The sequence below is a fragment of the Tamandua tetradactyla genome, chromosome 3 (assembly GCF_023851605.1).
Source record: "Tamandua tetradactyla isolate mTamTet1 chromosome 3, mTamTet1.pri, whole genome shotgun sequence".
Taxonomy (NCBI): Eukaryota; Metazoa; Chordata; class Mammalia; order Pilosa; family Myrmecophagidae; genus Tamandua; species Tamandua tetradactyla.
This window is the reverse complement of record NC_135329.1, coordinates 203060344-203082570: the sequence shown is the minus strand read 5'-3', so window position 1 is coordinate 203082570 and position 22227 is coordinate 203060344. Positions and strand designations below refer to the sequence as shown.

The window sequence follows — 22227 nt, the reverse complement described above, 5'->3', positions numbered from 1 at the left end:
ATATTTAGGTTTTAGATCCATCCAGTTTGAGTTAATTTTTGGATATGGTATGAGATTCCTTATAGATGTCCAGTTCTCCCAGTGCCATTTGTTGAAGAGACTATTCTTTCCCAATTGAGTGGACTTGGTAGCCTTGTCAAAAATCAGTTGAGGGCAGCCACAGTGGTGCAATGGCAGATTTCTCGCCTGCCATGCTGGAGACCCAGGTTCGTTTCCTGGTGCCTGCCCATGTAAAAAACAAAACAAGACAAAAATCAGTTGAACTCGTGGTTCAATGGTAGAATGCTTGCCTTCCATGCAGGAGACCTGGGATCCATTCCCAGACTGTGTCCCCTTCTTCCCTTCCCTGCCCCCCCCCAAATCAATTGACCATACATGTGGGGTTCTATTTTTGAGCTCTCAGTTCTATTCCATTGGTCTGTATCTGTATCCTTGTGCTAGTAGCATGCTGTTTTGGCTAATGTAGCTTATAACAGTTTTAAAGTCAGGAATTCTAAGTCCTCCAACTCCATTCTTCTTTTTTCAAGATATTTTGGCTATTCAGAGCCCCTGTGCTGGCTTGAAAGGATTTATGTACCCTAGAAAAGCCAACTTTTAATCCCAACCAATCTTGTGGGAGCAACCATTTCTTCTAATCCCTATTCAGTACTACAGGTTGGATTGGGTTGTGTCCACGGAGGTGTGATTCACCCAATTGTGGGTATTAACTTTTGAATAGAGGGAGATGTGACTCCATCCATTCTAGGTGGGACTTGATTACTTTACTGGAATCCTTTAAAAGAAGAATCGTTTTGGAGAAACCTTGAGAACAATGGGAGAGCAACACAGCAGAGTCATGAAAATGATGAGAGAACCACAGAGTCCTCTAGCCAGCGACCTTTGGGGATGAACAAGGAGAATGCCCCTGGGGAGCTTCATGAAGCAAGAGGCCTGGAGATGAAGCTAGTAGATGTCGCCATGTGTTCCACGTGCCTTCCCAGTTGAGAGAGAAACCCTGAACATCATCAGCCTTCTTGAACCAAAGATTTCTCCCTGGTTGCCTTAGATTGGACATTTCTGTATCCTTGCTCTAATCAGGACATTTTCGCAGCCTTAGAACTGTAAACAAATAGTATCAGTATATATTATTTAAAAAACAGATACAAAAATGACAAATGTTCATCCTCACTGATAATGAACAAGTTGTAAATAAACAACGAGGCATTCAAAGATGTAAATGAATGACAATATGCAGTGTTGGTAAGGGTATGAGGAAATGAGTATTTCCATTACATTGTTGATGCAGCTGAATATTCTAATAACCTCTCTGGAATTTTGTTTTTTTTTTAAATATATATATGAAAAGCCTGAGATTCTGTGACTCCTTTGATTTCAGAGTTTTCCTTCCAGGAATTTATCCTCTGGAAATAATTGGGCAAATATGAAATGAAATATGTACAAGATGTTCATAGTAAAACTAAGTTGTGTCCATCAGTTAGGGATTCATTGACTTATGCAGTTTTAACACTTAACTTGGCTACTGGTGAGGTTAGATTGTAGTAATTTTTCTATTCTTCATATCTTCCTCTATTGTCTGTTGTTTTTCTTATGAATCTTATTTTTAGAATCCAAAAACTAAATAAATTTATTTCCATTTTGAAAAAATAAGACTGATACAATTATTTCCATTTTATTCTTAGACACTACAATAACAAATAATATTTTAACTATCAATACAGAAGTATTAGCACATTACAATATTGTGGTTTTGTCAGGAAATAATAACAAAAAATGTTCTATATATTTTCATTGTATTTCATTTGTTTATAGAGTAAATATTAAGTTTAGTGGCAATAAGTTTTATTTGATGCATAGTAAAATCTTTGAAAATTAAGTTAGCAAAATTCAAACATAAGCATTGAGGTAATGCTTTCTTATAAATAAGTTACTTAGTAATGTTTATCTTGCAAAAAGAAAGACCGCTGAGATCTGTTATTTTAGCACACTGTGAAATTCTGAAGTCAAGCCCCAAATTTAAAAAGAAGTAAACTATTTAATTTTTTTAAAATATTAGTCAATTCTTTAAAGAATCAAAGTAGAAAGGATGCATTTCTTAGTTTAAGTTAAAAAATGCCTCAACAACATCACATGAGTTGTGATGAGGGCCAGCCACTGTCACAGTTTTTGCTGTCTTCTGGGGTCACATTTTCACTTGCACAGTAGCTTAGACTGAAGCAATAGCCTCAATTTAAATATCAGCACCACAAACTCCACCTGAATGGATCAGTGTCTTTAGAACTTTGTCTCATGATGCCTGGCCTCTGACACTCATCAAATACTGCTGTCATCAAGTATATGTGGTTTTTAGTACTTTGAAGATCTCTTTCTTAGCACTATTCAGACTTTGGCTTCTGTGAAGCCTAAAAGAAGGTAGAAGTCCTAGGCCATCCCTGGGCATAGATCTTATTTTTAAGCCTTTAATCGGGTCTGTAAATTATGAAGATGAAATGTAAGATCTGTGGCAAAGGAAGAATGAAATAAAAGCAACTCAGATACATAGAGATCTTAAGAGAAACAACAAGTTACCTTCTCTGGGCTATGAGATCAGAAACAAATCTCTTTTTTTCTTAGTATCTGTATCATTTAGCACAGTGTCTGGAACATGGCATGGTGCTGAGTAAAATGTTAGATTGAATCAAGTAACCTTGGGAATGTATCAACACACTGAAAAGCAAGTTTTAAGATACACATCTGTGAACTTATACAATTTGTACATTTAGAATTTTACACAGTGAACTCTTTAAATATAGTCTGTAAGTTTCACAAAGGAGAATTTAGAGAATTAACAAGAGAATAAATCTGTAAATGCTCAGGGTAACTGGAACAAAGAAAATATTCTGAGCCTCATAAATCAAATGCTTTAAATTCTTTCATGGATTACTGAACTACTCAACTACATCAGGTATGCACCAATTTTTATAGGGACTGAGGGAAGGGTGGCGTGTACACCTAAGTAATAGTCCCCTTGTTATTTGTGTGGGTGTGCTGATAAAAGAGGTTAAATTGGATGCATTTTAGAGTACATGTGTAAAAATATCCTATTGAAATTAATTCAATTGGAGTAAAACTTTTATCTGCTTTGAATACAAAGAGGCTATGGCTGCTGGAGTGAAATGAATTCAAAGATCAAACAAAAATATTAAAACCATAAAGTATTTCCAAGGCTATTATGGTTCCATTCAGGGACCCCTTCCTTTTGGTCTTAGTCTTGGGTTTGTATGAGAGAGCCCTAGAAAATCCAGGAACCTCACTTCAGTTCTGTGTTCTTCAGGCTTCAAGTTACTTGACAGGTCTGAAAACCCAGTTATGTTCATGATGCTCCAGTGCCCCCTCTTCTTCCCCAGCCCAGAGTCTAAAGTTTCAAGAAGGAGGGGTGATTGAAAACTGATTTAGCTTCCCTGAGTTTTAAAGACTGGAATGGAAGACGATAACCTTTGGGAAACCAGTGGACCCAGTAGCTCGTAACTTGTAGCATTTGAACTTGATCCACATATTGGGGACTGAATCATGGGGACATGAACACAGAAGTGTTCAAGTCTAAGTCTGTGTTCCCGTGGGTGTGAACCCATTTGTAAATGGGAACTTTAACGATGCTATTGGAGCCTATTTAGATGAGGCCACACGGAATCAGGGTTGGCCATAATCCATGTGACTGGAGTCCTTTTAAGGTGGATGAAATCCTGACGCAGTCAGAAGAAGCCAGAGATGAAGCAGCTCACCATATGATGGAGAGATGCAAGTCAAGGAGGCCCAGAGATCACAGCAAACCAGTACCAGAATACTGCAGAGTCCGGGAGGAGGCATGGCCTGTCAAGACCTTGATGCTGGACTTCTAGCCACCAAAACCATGAGAATAAATTCCAGCTGTTAAAGCCAAGCAGTGTGTGGTATTTGTCACAGCAGTCCTGGCAACCTAAGACACTCACCAATTAAATAGTTCATTGGATATAAGTAGGGTAGAGTGTCGGTGATACCTTTAGTGAAAAATTTGCTGCCTTACACCAGGAACTTTGATACAGCACCGTTTTAAAGACCAAGATCACAGGACTAACTGTGTGGAGAAACAAATTGAAACAAACTAGCTTTGTGTGGAGAAACAAATTGAAACTTCGTACTAAACCATCATAGAGCAACACTGTTTGGTTAGAGAAAAATGCCTAAATAAATGCATGGTCTTTGCCACTGCTTGGTTATTTAGGATGAAAATAAAGAACAGTTCTATTTTCTGTGATTTCTTCAGTGTCTTCTCTTCATGCACACCTGACAGCGACTTATGATCTTTTCTAGCTCCCCAGCTTTCACAGTCAATGGAATAGGTTTCCTGAAGTAAACAAAAACAAAGTTAATTAACTTATAAATTAATAAATGAGAATATTAGCTGGTTTTGAGTATTATTTAAAAATGTAGCTCATCTAAAATTTATTACAGGAACATTTCCCTTAACAAAATAAATGTATTTCTGAAAAGGTATATATGTCAACATTTTGTAATTATAGCCATACTTCAGCAGCACTAATCAAACATAGGCCTCTAAGCAAATGTACAGATCATTGTGTTGTAATAAAAAGTACACCTACCCTTGAAATAATTTGTTATTACTCACAAGTCCTCCAGTATAGTAAATCAAGATTAGCAGATCATTTTGTGGTTTTGCTCAGTAACTTACTATTAAATTTATGTATAAAAAATAAGAAAGTTTAATGATGACAAAAAGGACATATTTTATCTCCATTGGTATAGTGATACAATACTACGGCTACGTGTTGACTCTAGAAATGTCATAAGCTGTAAGTGCCAAGCTAAACAGGATGCAAGTACATCAACACACAAATAAAGAAAAGCTAACACAGGCAATTTTTAAATGGTTCTGCAATCAAGTCACCAGATTAGGCTTGACTTTGAAAAGTTACCTGAACATTCTTGTTGGGTTTAACGAAGCCAACCAGAAACTATAGGAATTTGAATAGTAGTTGCATGTTCCTCTTCCATGGCATTCTATAAATGGACTGGCTCGGAATTCTTCCAGGCAGGAGCCAGGGGATGCCAGTGCTTGCCCAGCGCCCTCGGAACCAGCACTTGTGAACTATCACAATGAAAATATCTGAATAAAATCTCTGTCCATTGGTGTTCAAATTTTCCATGCTCTACTGTTTTTGTTTTTTGTAAGGTAAGGCAATAAGAAAAGAACCCCACAAAGTATGAATTAAACTTCATGTAAATGGCAAATCCCCTGCTCATGATGGAAACCATTCCTTGTATTTTACTCTGGTACCTTCCAAGATGAGGGATAGCCATCAAAAGGAAAGCAAAAGTTATTCTCTCTGCCTGGAATACTCCTTTCCCCCCGGACCGACTGGCTCTTCCTTGTTATTCAGTGATCTGCTCAAATGTAACTTCAGGAAGCTTTTCCTTGACCATATCTGTGTCATGGCTCCTACCTTATCCATCCTCATTTCCTTCCCAGCACCAAACTCTTGTTATCATTGTTGCTAATTTGCCTATTGTTAATCTCTTCACTGGGATAAACACTTCCTGAGAGCAGAAACTGTATGTTACATCTGGTATCCTTAGAACAGTCATGGCATGGGATAGGTGGCCAGTTCATATTTGTAGAATTAATGATTGAATGAATGGATGAGTGTGAGGAAAGAATGGGGGGGTAATGTATCATAAGCAATGCCATGCACAATGCAACTCACATGTGAGCAGCTATCAGCATTGCAGAAGGCCAGCACATAGATTTCCTCATTTAGCACTTACATCTGGGAGATTTTTCTTTCAAAAGCTGTTTCTCTTAGTTCCCATCTTCACATGAACATGAAAGGCTCACAGTATAAGGCAGAAAGTTTTTAGAGTAGAAAGTTGTGAATTCAAATCCTAGCTCTACTATTTAATAGCTTCAAGACCTTGGGGAAAATGTCTTAGCTTCAGTTTTCTTATTTATAAAATCATAGATGATAGTAATTCCCTTGCAGGGTTGTCATAAGGATTACAGAGAATGGACAGAAAAGCAGCTGCCATATGAAAAAGGAGGGGGGGAGGCATTTCATTACTAGTAAATAGTAGCTACTGTTTACCTAAATGTCTTTATTTTAAATTTACAGTGAATATCCTGAGAAACTTATTTTTAAAATAATGCTCCATTATTTACCAAAGAAGGAACTTATTGAAAGTTCTTTTCAAAAAAGTAGATTTGCTGCTTTTCAAAGAAAGGTCCATGGCATATTGCACAGGACAGCATCATTTCTGGGCCAATATATGATCTGGCAGGTCATTTCTGGTACAAACTTGCTGTTCCTTTTCTCCTTACCATAATAAAAGAAAATCCTTTCCAGAGAGAAATCCAGCCTTGGGGACACATGGGGACGTCAGTAGTTTGGCTGTGAATGGCTATGGCAGTGGCAGGGCCTTCACAAACGGTACATCTGTAACAGGAGACAATGAATACGGCAGCATTGCCACCCTCTGCATCGTGTTGCACTGCCCTGCCCTGTAATCCATTACAAATGAAGGGACTCATCTGGTCCCATCACAAAAATAACGCCTTGGATTTTTACCTGCTTATATAAGGCTCAATGGTCCTGCCAGTAATCGGAGCCATGTCCACTGGCATCAGAGCTGGTGTTGACAGCCAGTACGAATAATCATTTCGGGAAGCAAAGTTACAGACCTCATTGATGTTACAGAATAAGAATGGCATTGTGGTAAATCGCTGCAGGCAGCTGCCAAGAGTTCCTGATAAAACATCAGATCAGGCATCACTTTTAATAACTACAATTGTTCTGAATATCATTACTAGATGGCAGCCAATTGAAACAGACCCTAGTAAGGAAACTGCATAGAGACAACACAAAAATCGTTATTTCCAAATACGGTATGCATAAGTCTTAAAAGTGATAAAAATCAAAGATCCAATAGGTAAACAGGTTCACCTTCCTCAGCCCTTAAGACTTCCTGTAGACCCTTTTAATAAGCCTAGAATTGGCAGCTGATGTAAGTCATTGGAACAATGTTTTTGCTTTAAAGTGTTCTCAGTTATTCATATCTACATAACAGCTAATAACCAGAAAAAGCTTTAGAAAACATGTTACTTTTGAGATTCAAATCAAACAGGTGGTTTACTTGAAAGCTGTTGAACAGGACGCGGTAAATGGCATCATAACAAGCCTCCTGCCAGAATGAACATTAGACCCGACACTCTTATTGTTTTATTTGCTCTCTTTAAAAAGTGCTAGAAGATGCTCAAGATGATTTATACTTAACTTCAGAGGGAACTGCGCCATGCTATAAAAATCTACAGTCTGCATATGGAAGAAAATTACTGAAATTCGAGAACTAGGACATTACCAAGGTCTTGCCCATGGGCATGTTCGTTTCCTTGTACAAAAAGAAGAGAAAAACCACTATAGAGTGGCTCAGTCCCTTGTGGGCACGAAGGAATCGCTGTTGTTTGACTGTGTCGGGTGAAGATAAAGCCTCTCATTCTTGTCCCAGTTCCAGGTGGTCCAGCATCTCCAGGTTTTCCCTTTAAGCCTGGCAACCCAGCTGATCCAGGTGGTCCTTTAAAAAACATATTATAGCTGTTGCAATAAGGAGTCTCACATCCTTGCAATTTTCACACTTGTTTTTCCGAAGTATGAATTTAAATGTGTCTGTACATCTGGTAAGGCCCATACAGAGAAAGGCGTGCTTGACTAGAGTGGCGGACAAAATGGCCAAACAATATTAATAAATGTTGACTTGTCATGCAGGGCCTCTTATTATAAATATTCATGTGTCTTATGAATTATTGAGACAGGATCAGGCTTCTTTATCACTGTATTTCCCTTGAGCACAGTACTGTGTCTGGGAGACCTTTTGTAATAAATGTAAGTGTCCTACCACAATGTGGAGAAAATATAAGAAGTCAAATTAATTTTAATCTGTTTTATAGTCTATTAAACTATTTAAAAATACTTATATTTTTTATAAATACAATAAATCATGAAACTTTATAAAGGTATAAACTTCAAAAAAGTTTTTGATCAATTAGAAAGGCAAATAAAAACAGATGAGAGTTTTTGCTGTAATAGGGGTTAGTGTCTTCTATACATGATTTACAAATGAAGTGTGTGTGTGTTTTAATAGTCAAAGTTTTTCTTTGCAGCTGGAGTAGGCTAATATATATTTGCCACTTTCTAAATAAGGACCAGTTAGTCCTCCTTTCTCCCCTTCCTCCTGTCCCTCCCTCTCCCTTTCTTCATTGAATAGTTATTATTTATGATAATGGCATTGGCTACCACTCCCTCCTCTAATCCATTTTCTCCACCACTACCCCCTGATCCCCACTGCCCCAAACCATGCTTTGGAAGTCAGGCGTTGTCCCAATTTAGTCCTGACCAGGAGCCAGAAGTTAGAACCTCTCACAAGGATTTTTTTTAAAGCTCCAATATTATATATTTTTTTCAGTCTTCTATGAATTCCACCTACTCCTATCTTATCCAGGAACCACAAGTCATTCTTCCCAATTAAAAATAGCCACATCCAAATTCTTCAGTTGTCTGGTGTCTTAAAAATTTTAAATTACCTTGTTTTAAAAATATCAGATAGGGGAGACACATTCTTCACTTTTGCTAATCCCTACACTGGGCTGTACCTAGCCCCAAACAAAAGATGCTTCCAGATTTCTGCACAAATACTGTGAAGTGATTAGCTCAGGAAGACAGTTAATGCAGGTAGGCTACTAAGCATTAAGGCTACTCGGCATCTCCAAGACAGGGGCCAAGGTTTATTCTAAAGCTATGGGGCAGCATTCTTATGAGACCTGTATAGCTTTACAACTAACTCTATCTACTTGCTAATTTTCTCAACATAATTTATTTTGGGGCTTCTTGCTCATGCTGTAGCCTCTTTTGGAAACCCAGACTTGGTCTTTAAACTATCTAAATTAATAGAACAATTCATAAGATTTTTGTATTTATCTCTTTAAAAAATCACATTTTAAGGAAAGCTGAATGATTAATGATTAATATTGCTCTAAAGTGCACTCATGGCAATACAAAACCAGGAATGATGATGCAATTAATATTAACTTATAGTTAAGTTTTGAAATTTGAGTCTCTAGTCTTTGTAACAGATTGGGGCATGTCGTTAATAAATTGGGAAATCACATTTAGAATTTTTAGGACTTGAACAAAGGAAACAATCCTGAAAATATAAGATTTAGACATCTAGGTATTTTCCAGGGTGCTCTGGAAACGTTTATAGAAGGTATGTTTTCATCCAGGTCTATCAAATGGACACATATAGCTTGTGTTCAGAATAAAATATTACATTCTTGGGGTCCTTTTTCAGGCCACTCACATGAGTTGTTGAGTTCTGTTCAAAATAGCATAGCCAAAAGATAGCTTTTCTAACTAATGATAAGTTGCGTTTCCATTCATATCAAAGTAATATCTTTTAAATTGCATACTTTTATGCCTCTCCTATAAGTAGTTATTAACTAATTGTCCTATAAGTAATTAGAAAACAGCATTGGCTTCTCTGAAAAGAGAAAACCCACTAATGCTCTGATAGTTCTATTTGTCCTCAAGGCTAAAAATTTGGATCTACCCAGTTAACACGTAGTGTTGTGTTCAGTAATCCTTAATTTTTCCATCTTCTTCCAAATGAACATTGGGCCCTGTTTTTTGACCTGGTCTGAATACCACACACTGAAAGGCCCTGACGATGCTCATATATCCTCAAACAAGACTTCTCAGAATATTGGAATTGCACTCCGTCAGTTAAGGAAACAAACCAGGTGCTTACCTTCTTCTCCTTTAGAACCTTTGTTGCCTTTTTCGCCAATTGGTCCTGGAGTCCCTGGTTTTCCATCCTTGCCTGGTTTACCTCTTGCCCCACAGGGTCCTAGGCAGAAACCAATATTGCTCTGGATTATTCTTAAAGGATGAAAGCTGGGATACCCCAGCCATCCCTGTTTACCTGCATCCCAGGAGGTATCTCTGTCCTGGGCAAATCGGGATGGTTGGTGATCCAACTTATCTCCCACTTCCCAGAAAGAAAGACCCCTCAAAAATGAACTATGAGTAGGTGAATACAGCAGTTTAAAATCTGTGTTGCCATTTTGATTCTTTACTTCCAGAATTCACTATGCCCATGTGTTGACCAAGGTAATAAGTAACATCCCTTATATTTCCCAGGTGATTTAGGGAAATTTAGGACATAATTTTATTCATAAGTATTACATTGTCGTAAGCCTAGCTATGAAAAAGGGTTAGTTCAATTTGCAAACACTGATATTTTGAAGATATTTCACAATATTAAGCATCCATTTATATTTGCTGCTCTTCCAAGTGCTGTACAAAGTTTTAGAAAAGTATAATCCAAAAAACCGAGATTTATTCAGGTAACCATTAAAAGTAGAGCACCAGGATGACAAGTTGTTAGAGGAGATAGATAAAATACTTTTACCTTAATAAAAAATATATAATGCCTTAAAGTATTGATATTTGCTTAAGTTTAGCCATGCATAGTGGGTTTCAATAGATTCCAATGTCTTTTTTTTATTAATTAAAAAAAATTTTTTAAACACCAAATGCAAACATTCTTAACTTTTGATCATTCTGTTCTACATATATAACCAGTAATTCACAATATCATCACTAGAAGCATATTTATCATCATGATCATTTCTTGAACATTTGCATGTATTCAGAAAACGAAATAAAAAGAAAAAAGAAAAAACTTCATACATACCATACCCTTTACCCCTCCCCTACATTGATCACTAGGATTTCAATCTGTTTATTTTAACATTTGTTCCCCCATTATTTATTTTTCTTCCACATGTTTTACCCAACTGTTGATAAGGTAGATAAAAGGAGCATCAGACACAAGGTTTTCACAATCACATAGTCACATTGTGAAAGCTATATCATTATACAATCATCTGCAAGGAACATGTACTGGAACACAGCTCTACATTTTCAGGCAGTTCCCTCCAGCCTCTCCGTTACATCCTGACTAACAAGGTGATATCTATTTAATGTGTAGAATAACCTCCAGGATAACCTCTTGACTCTGTTTGGAATCTCTCAGCGATTGACACTTTGTCTCGTTTCACTCTTCCCCCTTTTGGCCGAGAAGGTTTTCTCAATCCCTTGAGGCTGAGTCTCAGCTCATTCTAGGGATTTTCTCAAACCCTTGATGCTGAGTCTCAGCTCATTCTAGGATTTCTGTCCCACATTGCCAGGAAGGTCCACACCTCTGGGAGTCATGTCCCACCCACGTAGACAGGGGAAGAGTGGTGAGTTTGCTTATTGTGTTGGCTTGGGAGAGAGAGGCCACATCTGAGAAACAAAAAGAGGATCTCTTGGGGGTGACTCTTAGGCCTAATTTGAAGTCGGCTTGACCTATCCTTTGTGGGGTTAAGTTTCATATGAACAACCCCAAGATTGGGGGCTCAGTCTATAGCTTTGGTTGTCTGCACTGCTTGTGAGAATATCAAGAATTCAACTTGGGGAAGTTGAATTCATCATTCCCTGAAGGGGACTTTGCAAATATTTTTTTATTCACTGTTCAAATCACTCTGGGATTTATCGGGGCATCACTCTGGACAAACCCACAAAATCTCATGTCCTACTCAAGGTTCCATGTATTTATGGTGTTCAATTAAGCTGTCTACATAAGTTATATTAGGCAATGCACTAGTCAAAATATAAATTCTGTACCAAATAAACATTTTTTGCTTTAGTCTCACACATAAGTTAAAATTTAAAAATATTAATTACCATCTATTTTCAGCACCCTGCAGTAATGACACTCCTTTGTTCTACTTCATGCAAAAACAATTTTAAAATTTGTACATTTAGTCACTATCATTATACACTCTAGGCATTCCTAGATTATACCATCTCAGTCTTTATCGTCTTTCTTTCTGATTTCATTTGTGCCCCCAGCCCTCCTCCCTCTATCATTCTCACATTCAGCTTCATTCAATGTTTTAACATAATTGTATTACAGTTAGGTAGTATTGTGCTGTCCATTTCTGAGCTTTTACATACAGTCCTGTTGCACAATCTGTATCCCTTCAGCTCCAATTACCCAATATCTTACCCTATTTCTATCTCCTGATGGTCTCTGTTACCAATGAAATTCTCCAAGCTTATTCACTAATGTCAGTTCATATCAGTGAGACCATATAGTATTTGTCCTTTTGTTTCTGGCTAATCTCACTCAGCATAATGTCCTTAAGGTCCATCCATGTTGTTACATTCATCATAACTTTATTCTGTCTTACAGCTGCATAATATTCCATCATATATATATATCACAGTTTGTTTAGCCACTCATCTGTTGATGGACGTTTTGGCTGTTTCCATCTCTTTGCGATTGTAAACAATGCTGCTATAACCAATGGTGTGCAAATGTCCGTTTGTGTCCTTGCCCTTATGTCCTCTGAGTAGATACCTAGCAATGGTATTGCCAGGTCATATGGCAATTCTATATTTAACTTTCTGAGGGACTGCCAAACTGCCTTCCACAGCGGTTGTACCATTTGACATTCCCACCAACAGTGAATAAGTGTGCCTCTTTCTCCACATCCTCTCCAGTACTTGTCATTTTCTGTTTTATTGATAATGACGATTCTGGTGGGTATGAGATGATATCTCATTGTGGTTTTGATTTGCATTTCTCTAACAGCCAGGGAAGTTGAGTATCTCTTCATGTGCCTTGTGGCCATTTGTATTTCCTCTTCTGAGAAGTGTCTGTTCAAGTCTTTTGCCCATTTTGTAATTGGGTTGACTGTCTTTTTGTTGTTGAATTCAACAATCTCTTTATAAATTCTGGATACTAGACCTTTATCTGATATTTCATTTCCAAATATTGTCTCCCATTGTGTAAGCTGTCTTTTTACTTTATTCACGAAGTTCTTTGATGAGCAGAAGTGTTTAATTTTGAGGAGTTCCCATTTCTTTCTTTCTTTCTTCAGTGCTCTTGCTTTGGGTGTAAGGTCTAGGAAACTGCCTCCTAGTATAAGATTTATAAGATATTTCCCTACATTTTCTTCTAACAGTTTTATGGTCTTAGATCTAATGTGTAGGTCTTTGATCCATTTTGAATTAATTTTTGTATAGGGTGTGAGATATGGGTCCTCCTTCATTCTTTTGCATATGGATATCCAGTTCTGTAGGCACCATTTATTGAAGAGATTGTTCTGTCCCAGGTGAGTTGGTTTGACTGCCTTATCAAAGATCAACTGTCCATAGATGAGGGGGTCTATATGTGAACACTCTATTCTATTCCATTGGTCAGTATATCTATCTTTATGCCAGTACCATACTGTTTTGAGCACTGTAGATTCATAATACACCTTAAAGTCAGGTAGCGTGAGACCTCCAACTTCACTTTTTTTCTCAGGATACTTTCAGCTATTCGGGACACCCTGCCCTTCCAGAGAAATTTGGCTATTGGTTTTTCTATTTCTGAAAAGTAAGTTGTTGGGATTTTAATTGGTATTGCATTGAATCTGTAGATCAATTTAGGTAGAACTGACATCTTAACTATATTTAGTCTTCCAATCCATGAACACGGTATGCCCTTCCATTTATTTAGGTCTTCTGTGATTTAACAATTTCTTGTAGTTTTCTTTGTATAGGTCTTTTGTCTCTTTAGTTAAATTTATTCCTAAATATTTTATTCTTTTGGTTGCAATTGTAAATGGAATTCATTTCTTGATTTCCCCCTCAGATTGTTCATTACTAGTGTATAGAAACACTACAGATTTTTCAATGTTGATCTTGTAACCTGCCACTTTGCTGTACTCATTTATTAGCTCTAGTAGTTTTGCTGTGAATTTTTTTGGGTTTCCGACATATAGTATCATATCATCTGCAAACAGTGAGAGTTTTACTTCTTCCTTTCCAATTCTTATGCCTTGTATTTCTTTTTCTTGTCTAATTGCTCTGGCTAGAACTTCCCACACAATGTTGAATAACAGTGTGATAGTGGACATCTTTGTCTTGTTCCTGGTCTTAGGGGGAAAGTTTTCAGTTTTTCCCATTGAGGATGTTAGCTGTGGGTTTTTCATATATTTCCTTTATCATGTTGAGGAGTTCCCTTCTATTCCTATCCTTTTAAGTATTTTTGACAGGAAAGGATGTTGAATTTTGTCAATTGCCTTTTCTGCATCAATAGAGATGATCATGTGGTTTTTCTGCTTTGATTTGTTGATATGGTGTATTACAATAATTGATTTTCTTATGTTGAACCATCCTTGCATACCTGGTATCAATCCTACTTGGTCATGATGTATAATTCTTTAAATGTGTTGCTGGATTCTATTTGCTAGAATTTTGTTGAGGATTTTTGCCTCCATATTCATTAGAGAGATTGGTCTGTAGTTTTCTTTCATTTGTAATGTCTTTGTCTGGCTTTGGTATGAGGGTGATGTTGGCTTTGTAGAATGAGTTAGGTTGCTTTCCTTCCTCTTAAATTTCTTTGAAGAGTTGGCATAGGATTGGTACTAATTCTTTCTGGAATGTTTGGTAGAATTCACATATGAAGCCATATGGTCCTGAACTTTTCTTTTTGGGGAGCTTCTTAATGACTGATTCAATTTCTTTTTTTGTGATTGGTTTGTTGAGGTCATCTATTTCTTCTTGCGTCAAAGTTGGTTGTTCATGCCTTTCCAGAAAGTTGTCCATTTCATCTCCATTTTCGTATTTATTAGCATAAAGTTGTTCATAGTATTCTGTCATTACTTCCTTTATTTCCGTGGGGTCAGTGGCTATGTCTACTCTTCCATTTCTGATCTTATTTATTTGCAATCTCTCTCTTCTTCTTTTTGCCAATCTTGCTAAGGGTCCATCAATCTTATTGATTTTCTCCTAGAACCAGCTTCTGGTTTTGTTGATTTTCTCAATTGCTTTCATGTTCTCAATTTTATTTACTTCTGCTCTAATCTTCATTATTTCTTTCCTTTTGCTTGCTTTGGGGTTAGTTTGCTGTTCTTTCTCTAGTTCTTCCAAGTGGACAGCTAATTCCTGTATTTTTGCCCGTTCTTCTTTTTTGATGTAGGTATTTAGGGTAATAAATTTCCCTCTTAGCACTGCCTTTGCTGCATCCCATAAGTTTTGATATGTTGTGTTTTCATTTTCATTTGCCTCAAGATATTTACTGATTTCTCTTGTAATTTCTGCCTTGACCCACTGGTTGTTTAAGAGTGTGTTGTTGAGCCTCCACATATTTGTGAATTTTCTGGCACTCTGCCTATTATTTATTTCCAACTTCATTCCTTTATGATCTGAGAAAGTGTTTTGTATGATTTCAATCTTTTAAAATTTATTGAGACCTGCTTTGTTACCCAGCGTATGGTCTATCTTTGAGAATGATCCATGAGCACTTGAAAAAAAGGTGTATCCTGCTGTTATCGGGTATAATGTTCTATAAATGTCCGTTAAGTCTAGCTCATTTATTGCATTATTCAAATTCTCTGTTTCTTTATTGATCCTCTGTCTAGATGTTCTGTCCATTGATGAGAGTGTGGAATTGAAGTCTCCAACTATTATGGCAGATGTGTCTATTTCTCTTTTCAGTGTTTGCCTTATGTATTTTGGAGCATTCTTGTTTGGTGCATAAATATTTATGATTGTTATGTCTTCTTGTTGAATTGTTCCTTTTATTCATACATAGTGTCCTTCTTTGTCTCTTTTAACTGTTTTACATTTAAAGTCTAATTTGTTGGATGTTAGTATAGCTACTCCTGTTCTTTTCTGATAGTTATTTGCATGAAATATCTTTTCCCAACCTTTCACTTTCAATCTATGTTTATCCTTGGGTCTAAGATGTGTTTCCTGTAGACAGCATATAAATGGGACCTGTTTTTTAATCCATTCTGCCAGTCTACATCTTTTGATTGGGGAGTTTAATCCATTAACGTTTAGTGTTATTACTGTATGAGTTGTACTTCCTTCTACAATTTTGTCTTTTGGATTTTATATGTCATATCTAATTTGTCTTCTTTTTACCTTTACTGATAGTCTTCCTTTCTTGTAGTTTTCTACAAGTTTTCTCTTCTCCGCACCTCTCTCTCCTGTCTTTTTGTATCTGCCTCTAGTGCTCCCTTTAGTATTTCTTGCAGAGCTGGTCTCTTTTTTGGTCACAAATTCTCTCAGTGATTTTTTGTCCGAAAATGTTTTAATTTCTCCCTCACTTTTGAAGGACAATTTTCCTGGATATAGCATTCTTGGTTGGCAGTTTTCCTCTTTTAGTAATTTAAATATATCATCCCACTGTCTTCTTGCCTCCATGGTTTCTGCTGAGAAATCTACCCATAGTCTTATTGGCCTTCCCTTGTATGTGATGGATTGCTTTTCCCTTGCTGCTTTCAAGATTCCCTCTTTCTCTTTGACCTCTGATATTCTGATTAGTAAGTATCTTGGAGTATGTCTGTTTGGATCTATTCTCTTCCCAAAAAGAATAAAATTACTTCTTGGATCTGTAATTTTAAGTCTTTCATAAGAGTTGGGAAATTATCAGTGATAATTTCCTCTATTAGTTTTTCTCCTCCTTTTCCCTTCTGTTCTCCTACTGGGACACACACAACATATATATATTTGTGCCATTCATATTGTTATTCAATTCCCTGAGTCCCTGCTTATATTTTTCCATTTTTTCTCTATATTTTCTTTTGCTTTTAAGATTTCTGATGTTTCATCCTCCAGTTCACTACTCCTATCTTCTGCCTGTCGAAATCTAACATTGTAGGTGTTCATTGTTTTTTTTTCATCTCTTCTACTATGCCTTTCATTCCCATAAGTTCTGTGATTTGTTTTTTCAGACTTTTGATTTCTTCTTTATGTTCATTCCTTGCCTTCTTTATATCCTCTCTCAATTCACTGATTTGATTTTTGATGAGATTTTCCATGTCTGTTTGTACATTCTGAATTAATTGTTTCAACTCTTGTATCTCATTTGAATTGCTGGTTTGTTCCTTTGAGTGGGCCATATCTTCAATTTTCCTAGTGTGATTTTGTTATTTTTTGCTGGCATCTAGGCATTTAATTACCTTAATTAGTTTATTGTGGAGATAGTTTTCATTTCTTTTACCTAGGGTTTTCTTGCTTAATGAATTTGTTGTCTATCTGTTCTTTGATATTCAGTTCAGCTTTTTCTGGACCACTAGCTTAGGTTTTGTTTAACAGAGGAGAATTTTTCACTTTTTGTTTTCTTGTTTCTTGCCCTGCCTGTATGCTGCCTTTCCCCCCCACCCTTGGGAGGGTCTACTTAGGTATTATAGACCCCAGCCAGATTTTCCCAGACCAAACTGGCCTCCTGTCAGAAGGAAAGAGTCACCTGCATCAGTTTTCCCTGAGGGTAAGACCCAGCAGGTTGAAAGATCTTCCTGTGAAGTCTCTGGGCTCTGTTTTTTTTTTTTTATCCTGCCCAGTAAGTGGTGCTTGTCTGCCTGCAGGTCCCACTAGCATAAGATGATGCGGTCCCTTTAACTTCAGCAGACTCTCCCTGCTGGGGGCGTGGTGGAGACAGAGGAGAGATTGTAGGCTGGTTTTAATGGCTTCAAATCACCAAGCCCTGGTGTCTGAATTCCTTGCGGGAGGGATCCACCTGAGTTGGGCCTCACCCCTCCCCTGGGGAAGGCACAAGCTCCAGACAAGTTCTCAAACAAGTTTGTTTCTGCCTATGCTTGGGGCAGCTGCAGCCTGAGAGTTCCTGCTGCTGTATCCAAAGGCAGTCAAGCTTTTGTAGAAACATAGCCACAAAAACCTCTGTTTCTCTTTTTTTTTCTTTTTCTGTCAGCCCTGCCCCCATGGTGCCAGGGCAAAAATCAGCAACCTCCGCTTTGACCAGGTTCACCTGAGCTGGGGGCCTATTTTTATTAGGCAGAATTTGTGAATTAATGCCACAATTGGCATTTGGTTGGGCTCAGCCCCTGCTGCTGGTAAAGTCTCTTTCCTTTCTCCTGTGGGAAGCATCCTGTGGGGAAGGGCACCGGCCATTGCGGCTTGGGGGATTCACAGTTCTAGGGGGGCTCACAGACAGCCCACCTGGTCCAGACTGGGGTATGCTGTGTGTTTGGCCACTGACGTGGCCCTAGCAATTGTTCTGTACTATTCCTGGTTAGTTAGCAGCTGTTCTAGAGGACGAACTAAATCCCACACCTTGCTAAGCTGCCATCTTGGCCGTCTCTCCAAGGGTCACTTTAACTCAATCCTAAAACCAACTGTAAAAAAACACTCTAGTGTTTAACATTTCCTGTGATGTTGTATCATTTGCTTCCAAAGCATTTTTTTTATTATTGTTATTTTTTTTTTACATGGGCAGGCACCGGGAATCAAACCCGGGTCCTCAGGCATGGCAGGCAAACACTCTTACCTGCTGAGCCACTGTGGCCTGCCCTGTTTCCAAAGCATTTTACAGGCATTTTGGTTCATCCACTTCCCAGTGATCTAAGTCAATACTGCTATCCCATACCTGGGGCTCCCGGTGGCCCTGGCAGCCCAGCTTCTCCTTGCATTCCTGGTCCTCCAGGTGGGCCGGGAGGCCCTGGGCTTCCTGGGAGGGAGATGATTTTAATTGTGCCGGGGTCTCCTCCCACACCTATTAACATAACATCAGAAAAGGATGATGGCTTCACTGATGAGTTAGCCTTTTATCATGGAGAACGATAGTAAGGAAGTAATATTTACCTGGTAGTCCTTTTGGTCCAATTGGCCCTGGAGGCCCAATGGATCCCAGAAATCCTGGATTACCCTTTTCTCCTTAAACAAAATTTAAAAAGGCAATGTAATTCCACTTTGAGCACTGGGTTTCCTAGCACTTCATGTTGATACTAGACTCTCAGGATCGGTACTGGAAATTAACACTGGAGGTTAAGTGTACTATGGTAATTAATGGCTACAACTCAGTTTTGTTCATCTGGGTCTTGGCATTTCATTTGGACCCAATCACTCATGTTTAGTCAGTCTATAAAGGAACACACCCTTGAAGTAGGCATTATGCACTTGCATTTTAGCTTTGAAGGGATAGGGTTCCAAAGAGTTCACTTTTTGAGTTCAGAAACTAGCTCAATTAAGTAAAGTAAGGACTTAAAGTAAAATAAGAGGCCACATTAAAATGTATTTTAGCACCCTCCTGTTGAATTATATTTCTTGGTTATCCTAATTATCTACTTTCTCAGCATAATATGCTAACCTTGCAAATGGCTCAAAGTTATTTCAGGAACTTCTCAGTGCTTGTGAGGAAAAACATAAGATATCTGCATTGACATGTAAACTAATAAAATGGTAAGATTTCTCTTCTAATCATAGACTCTGATATGAATAAAAGAAGCTTACCAAGAGCCAGTGAATAGCAAAATACTGTTTTTAAGAATCTTGAAATAGTGTAGACGTTACAACTAATGACTTAGAAAGATATCAATACTAAATATATTAATACAAGAAATACAAAGAATTATAGTAATTTAATTTATAAGTTAAATTATAGTAATTTATAGCAATTGCACTATAAATTACCCTCTTGATATAAAAAATTGACAAATATGTTAACTTGCAATCAACCAGAAGAAGCCTAAATGTTTCTCTCTTTGGGGCTTAAAATTTCTAAATAAAGATGTCCAAACTCTGTAGTGCCATCTGATGGTCTTAGATTCTGTAATCTAAGAGGGTAATTCGAAGATTCTGTAATCTAAGAGGGTAATTCGAAGAATTTCATGGAACTTATATCAAAAGAACTGATTTTAAGAATCTCCTCTCCAAATACATCTCTGGAGTGCTTCTTGAGTGGAACCTTTATATAATTTTTGAAATCTCAGCTGTTCCTATTCTGAGACCTGGGGGAGTGATGGGTGTTACAAATGTGTGCCGGGTTGCCTGCTACTGTTCACACTCCCAGTGTCCTCAGAATCACTTACTGTGATTCATTCTTAGCTAATTTCTCAAAAGAGTCAGTGGTTGAAAGTCTGGAAAAGGACCTCACGTAAGTTACTTTATCCAACCTAAGACCTGGAAAAAAGATTTCCTTCATGAAAATGTGGCTTGGTTCACTCTGGGGACACCCATTATTCAGCATCTCTATTGTCTATGGAAATAATTTGCCTGCCAAACTAAGATGGTACCAGAGGAATTACCCAGCAGAGACAGTACGTGAGATAGTCAAAACCTTATTTAAGGTCTCGGCACACTTATGAAAGATTTGAGAACTATTTTCTGAAACCTGAAGTTTTAAAATTTATGTCTGAATATTTTGAACTTAAAACTCACAAAGTACTATTTTTTCTGATTAAAATAATGCAAAATTAAAAATTAAAAACAAAACAAACAGAGTATAATGCAAGAGCCCCATAAAAAAAAAAACACATGCATATGTATGTGCATAAAAACTTATCCACCCTCCCCCATTAACTGTTTGGTGAATATTGTTTTAGCCTTTTCAGCTTCTTAAAATTATAGAATAACACACACACAAAGTAAAAGAGAAACAGAAAACCCGAATGCTACTGATGTAGCTCTCCACTGCCCCCCATCCCAGCACATACCAATTCCCTCTGTCAAAGATAACTACTTTAAAGTGTTTCTGTTTTAGTTTTTTGTGTAGTTTTTCTGTAGTGTCCATCTTTAAGGAATGGTTTTCATTTTCTAGCCCCTTGGGGTTGAGAGCTGGTGGGGTCTTCCTTCTTCTCTCATACTGAAGTCCTACCATCTGTGGTGACTGAAGAACTACAGTAAATGTATGTGCACCCTGAACTAGGAAGCACTGTCATTGTGTTTGCATCTAAACAGCAGTGAACAAAACAGTACCTTTCACGCCTGGAAATCCTTGGAATCCAGGATCCCCTCTGAGCCCTGGAAGACCTGGAGTTCCTGGTGCTCCCTATATTTCAAATGAAAGGGAGTAGAACCACTGGAAAATTCTAAAAATCACAATACTCACACCTTTTTTTCTTTAAACAAATGGGATATAATATTATACTGGGGGAGAATGAGCTGCAGTTGACTGACATCATTTTTATTCCAATCTAACATTCTATCTGGCTCTAGACCTCTCCCTAAGAATATCTTTAAAGGTAAATAAAACCACCCTTGGGCTCAAGGACAAACATCCTTCTAATGTTAATGTATGTTTCTTTAGCATTGAACATACTATACTATATCCTAAATGGAACCACTTAGTATTTGGAAATCTTTCAGGAAGATCAGGCACCAGAATGCCAGAATGAAAATTGTAATTTATATTTGTAATTCTTGCAGGTAGTTGAGTTACTGTTGAGTTGTAGCACCCAGCATCATTCTAACTAAACCAGCAGAATTATAATGGTGGTAGGAGATGTAAAGTACAGGGATTGGAGTGTGTAGGGATTATCAGGAGAGAGATTTTATTTTTTTAATCAGACATGTTACAGGTTTACAGAAAAATCATGCAGTAAATAGTGTTCCCATACAGCCCCCTATTATGAACACCTTGCATTAGTGTGGTACATTTATTACTACTGATCAAAGAAAATTATTATAATTATACTATAATTACAGTCCATGGTTTACATTAGGATTCCCTGTTTGTATTGTACAGTTCTACAGTTCTATGTTTTTATTTAAACTATTTTTTCCTCTGGTAACAAATATACAACCTAAATTTTCCCTTTTTGACCACATTCAAATATGTAATTTAGAGCTGTTAACTATGTTCACAGTGTGCCCCTACCAGTGATGCTACCATCACCACTGTCCATTGCCAAAACTTCACCATCACCCCAAATAGAAACGGTCTAATTTAAGCATTAACTCCCCATTCTCTCTCCCTACTCTTGGCCATGGAATCCTATACTCTCATTTCTGACTCTTTGAATGTACTTATTTGAATTATTTCCTAACAGTGAGATCATATAATAGTCATCCTTCTGTGTTGGGCTTATTTCACCCAATATCATGTCTTCAAGGCCAATCCATGTTGTTGCATGCATCAGGACTTCATTCAGGAAAGAGTTTTTGACACGCTCTGCCAAGGATGATAGGGTCTGACCAGGGAGGAGGCTCCCTCCTAATGAGGCTCATATTTATTGATCTTGTAGACACGAGATGCCCAAGTGAGGCCATAGGAGGAAGAGGAAGGAGCAGGGATGCTGAAAAGAGCTAGATGTTAACATGTGGGTTAGATTTACCCTCATGCTGTCCATATGAACCGAGAAAG

General features: G+C 37.6%; 1 protein-coding gene across 4 annotated transcripts in view; it reads right to left on the bottom strand.

Moving 5' to 3' along the window:
* Nucleotides 1-1637: 1637 nt before the first annotated feature.
* The window catches only part of COL4A3 (collagen type IV alpha 3 chain), a 166729-nt gene continuing 146139 nt past the window's right edge, over nt 1638-22227 (bottom strand). For 3 of the 4 annotated variants that reach the window (XM_077155312.1, XM_077155313.1, XM_077155311.1), the window contains exons 44-52: nt 20841-20913; nt 18729-18800; nt 18514-18639; nt 9829-9927; nt 7387-7599; nt 6597-6774; nt 6350-6464; nt 4950-5122; nt 1638-4360 (exon numbers count right to left, since the gene is read on the bottom strand). In XM_077155312.1, the coding sequence (XP_077011427.1) occupies nt 4276-4360; nt 4950-5122; nt 6350-6464; nt 6597-6774; nt 7387-7599; nt 9829-9927; nt 18514-18639; nt 18729-18800; nt 20841-20913 (1134 nt within the window). In that variant the 3' untranslated portion in view covers nt 1638-4275. The remainder of the gene's footprint in view (nt 4361-4949; nt 5123-6349; nt 6465-6596; nt 6775-7386; nt 7600-9828; nt 9928-18513; nt 18640-18728; nt 18801-20840; nt 20914-22227) is intronic. The other variant, XM_077155314.1, reaches the window with a different exon arrangement.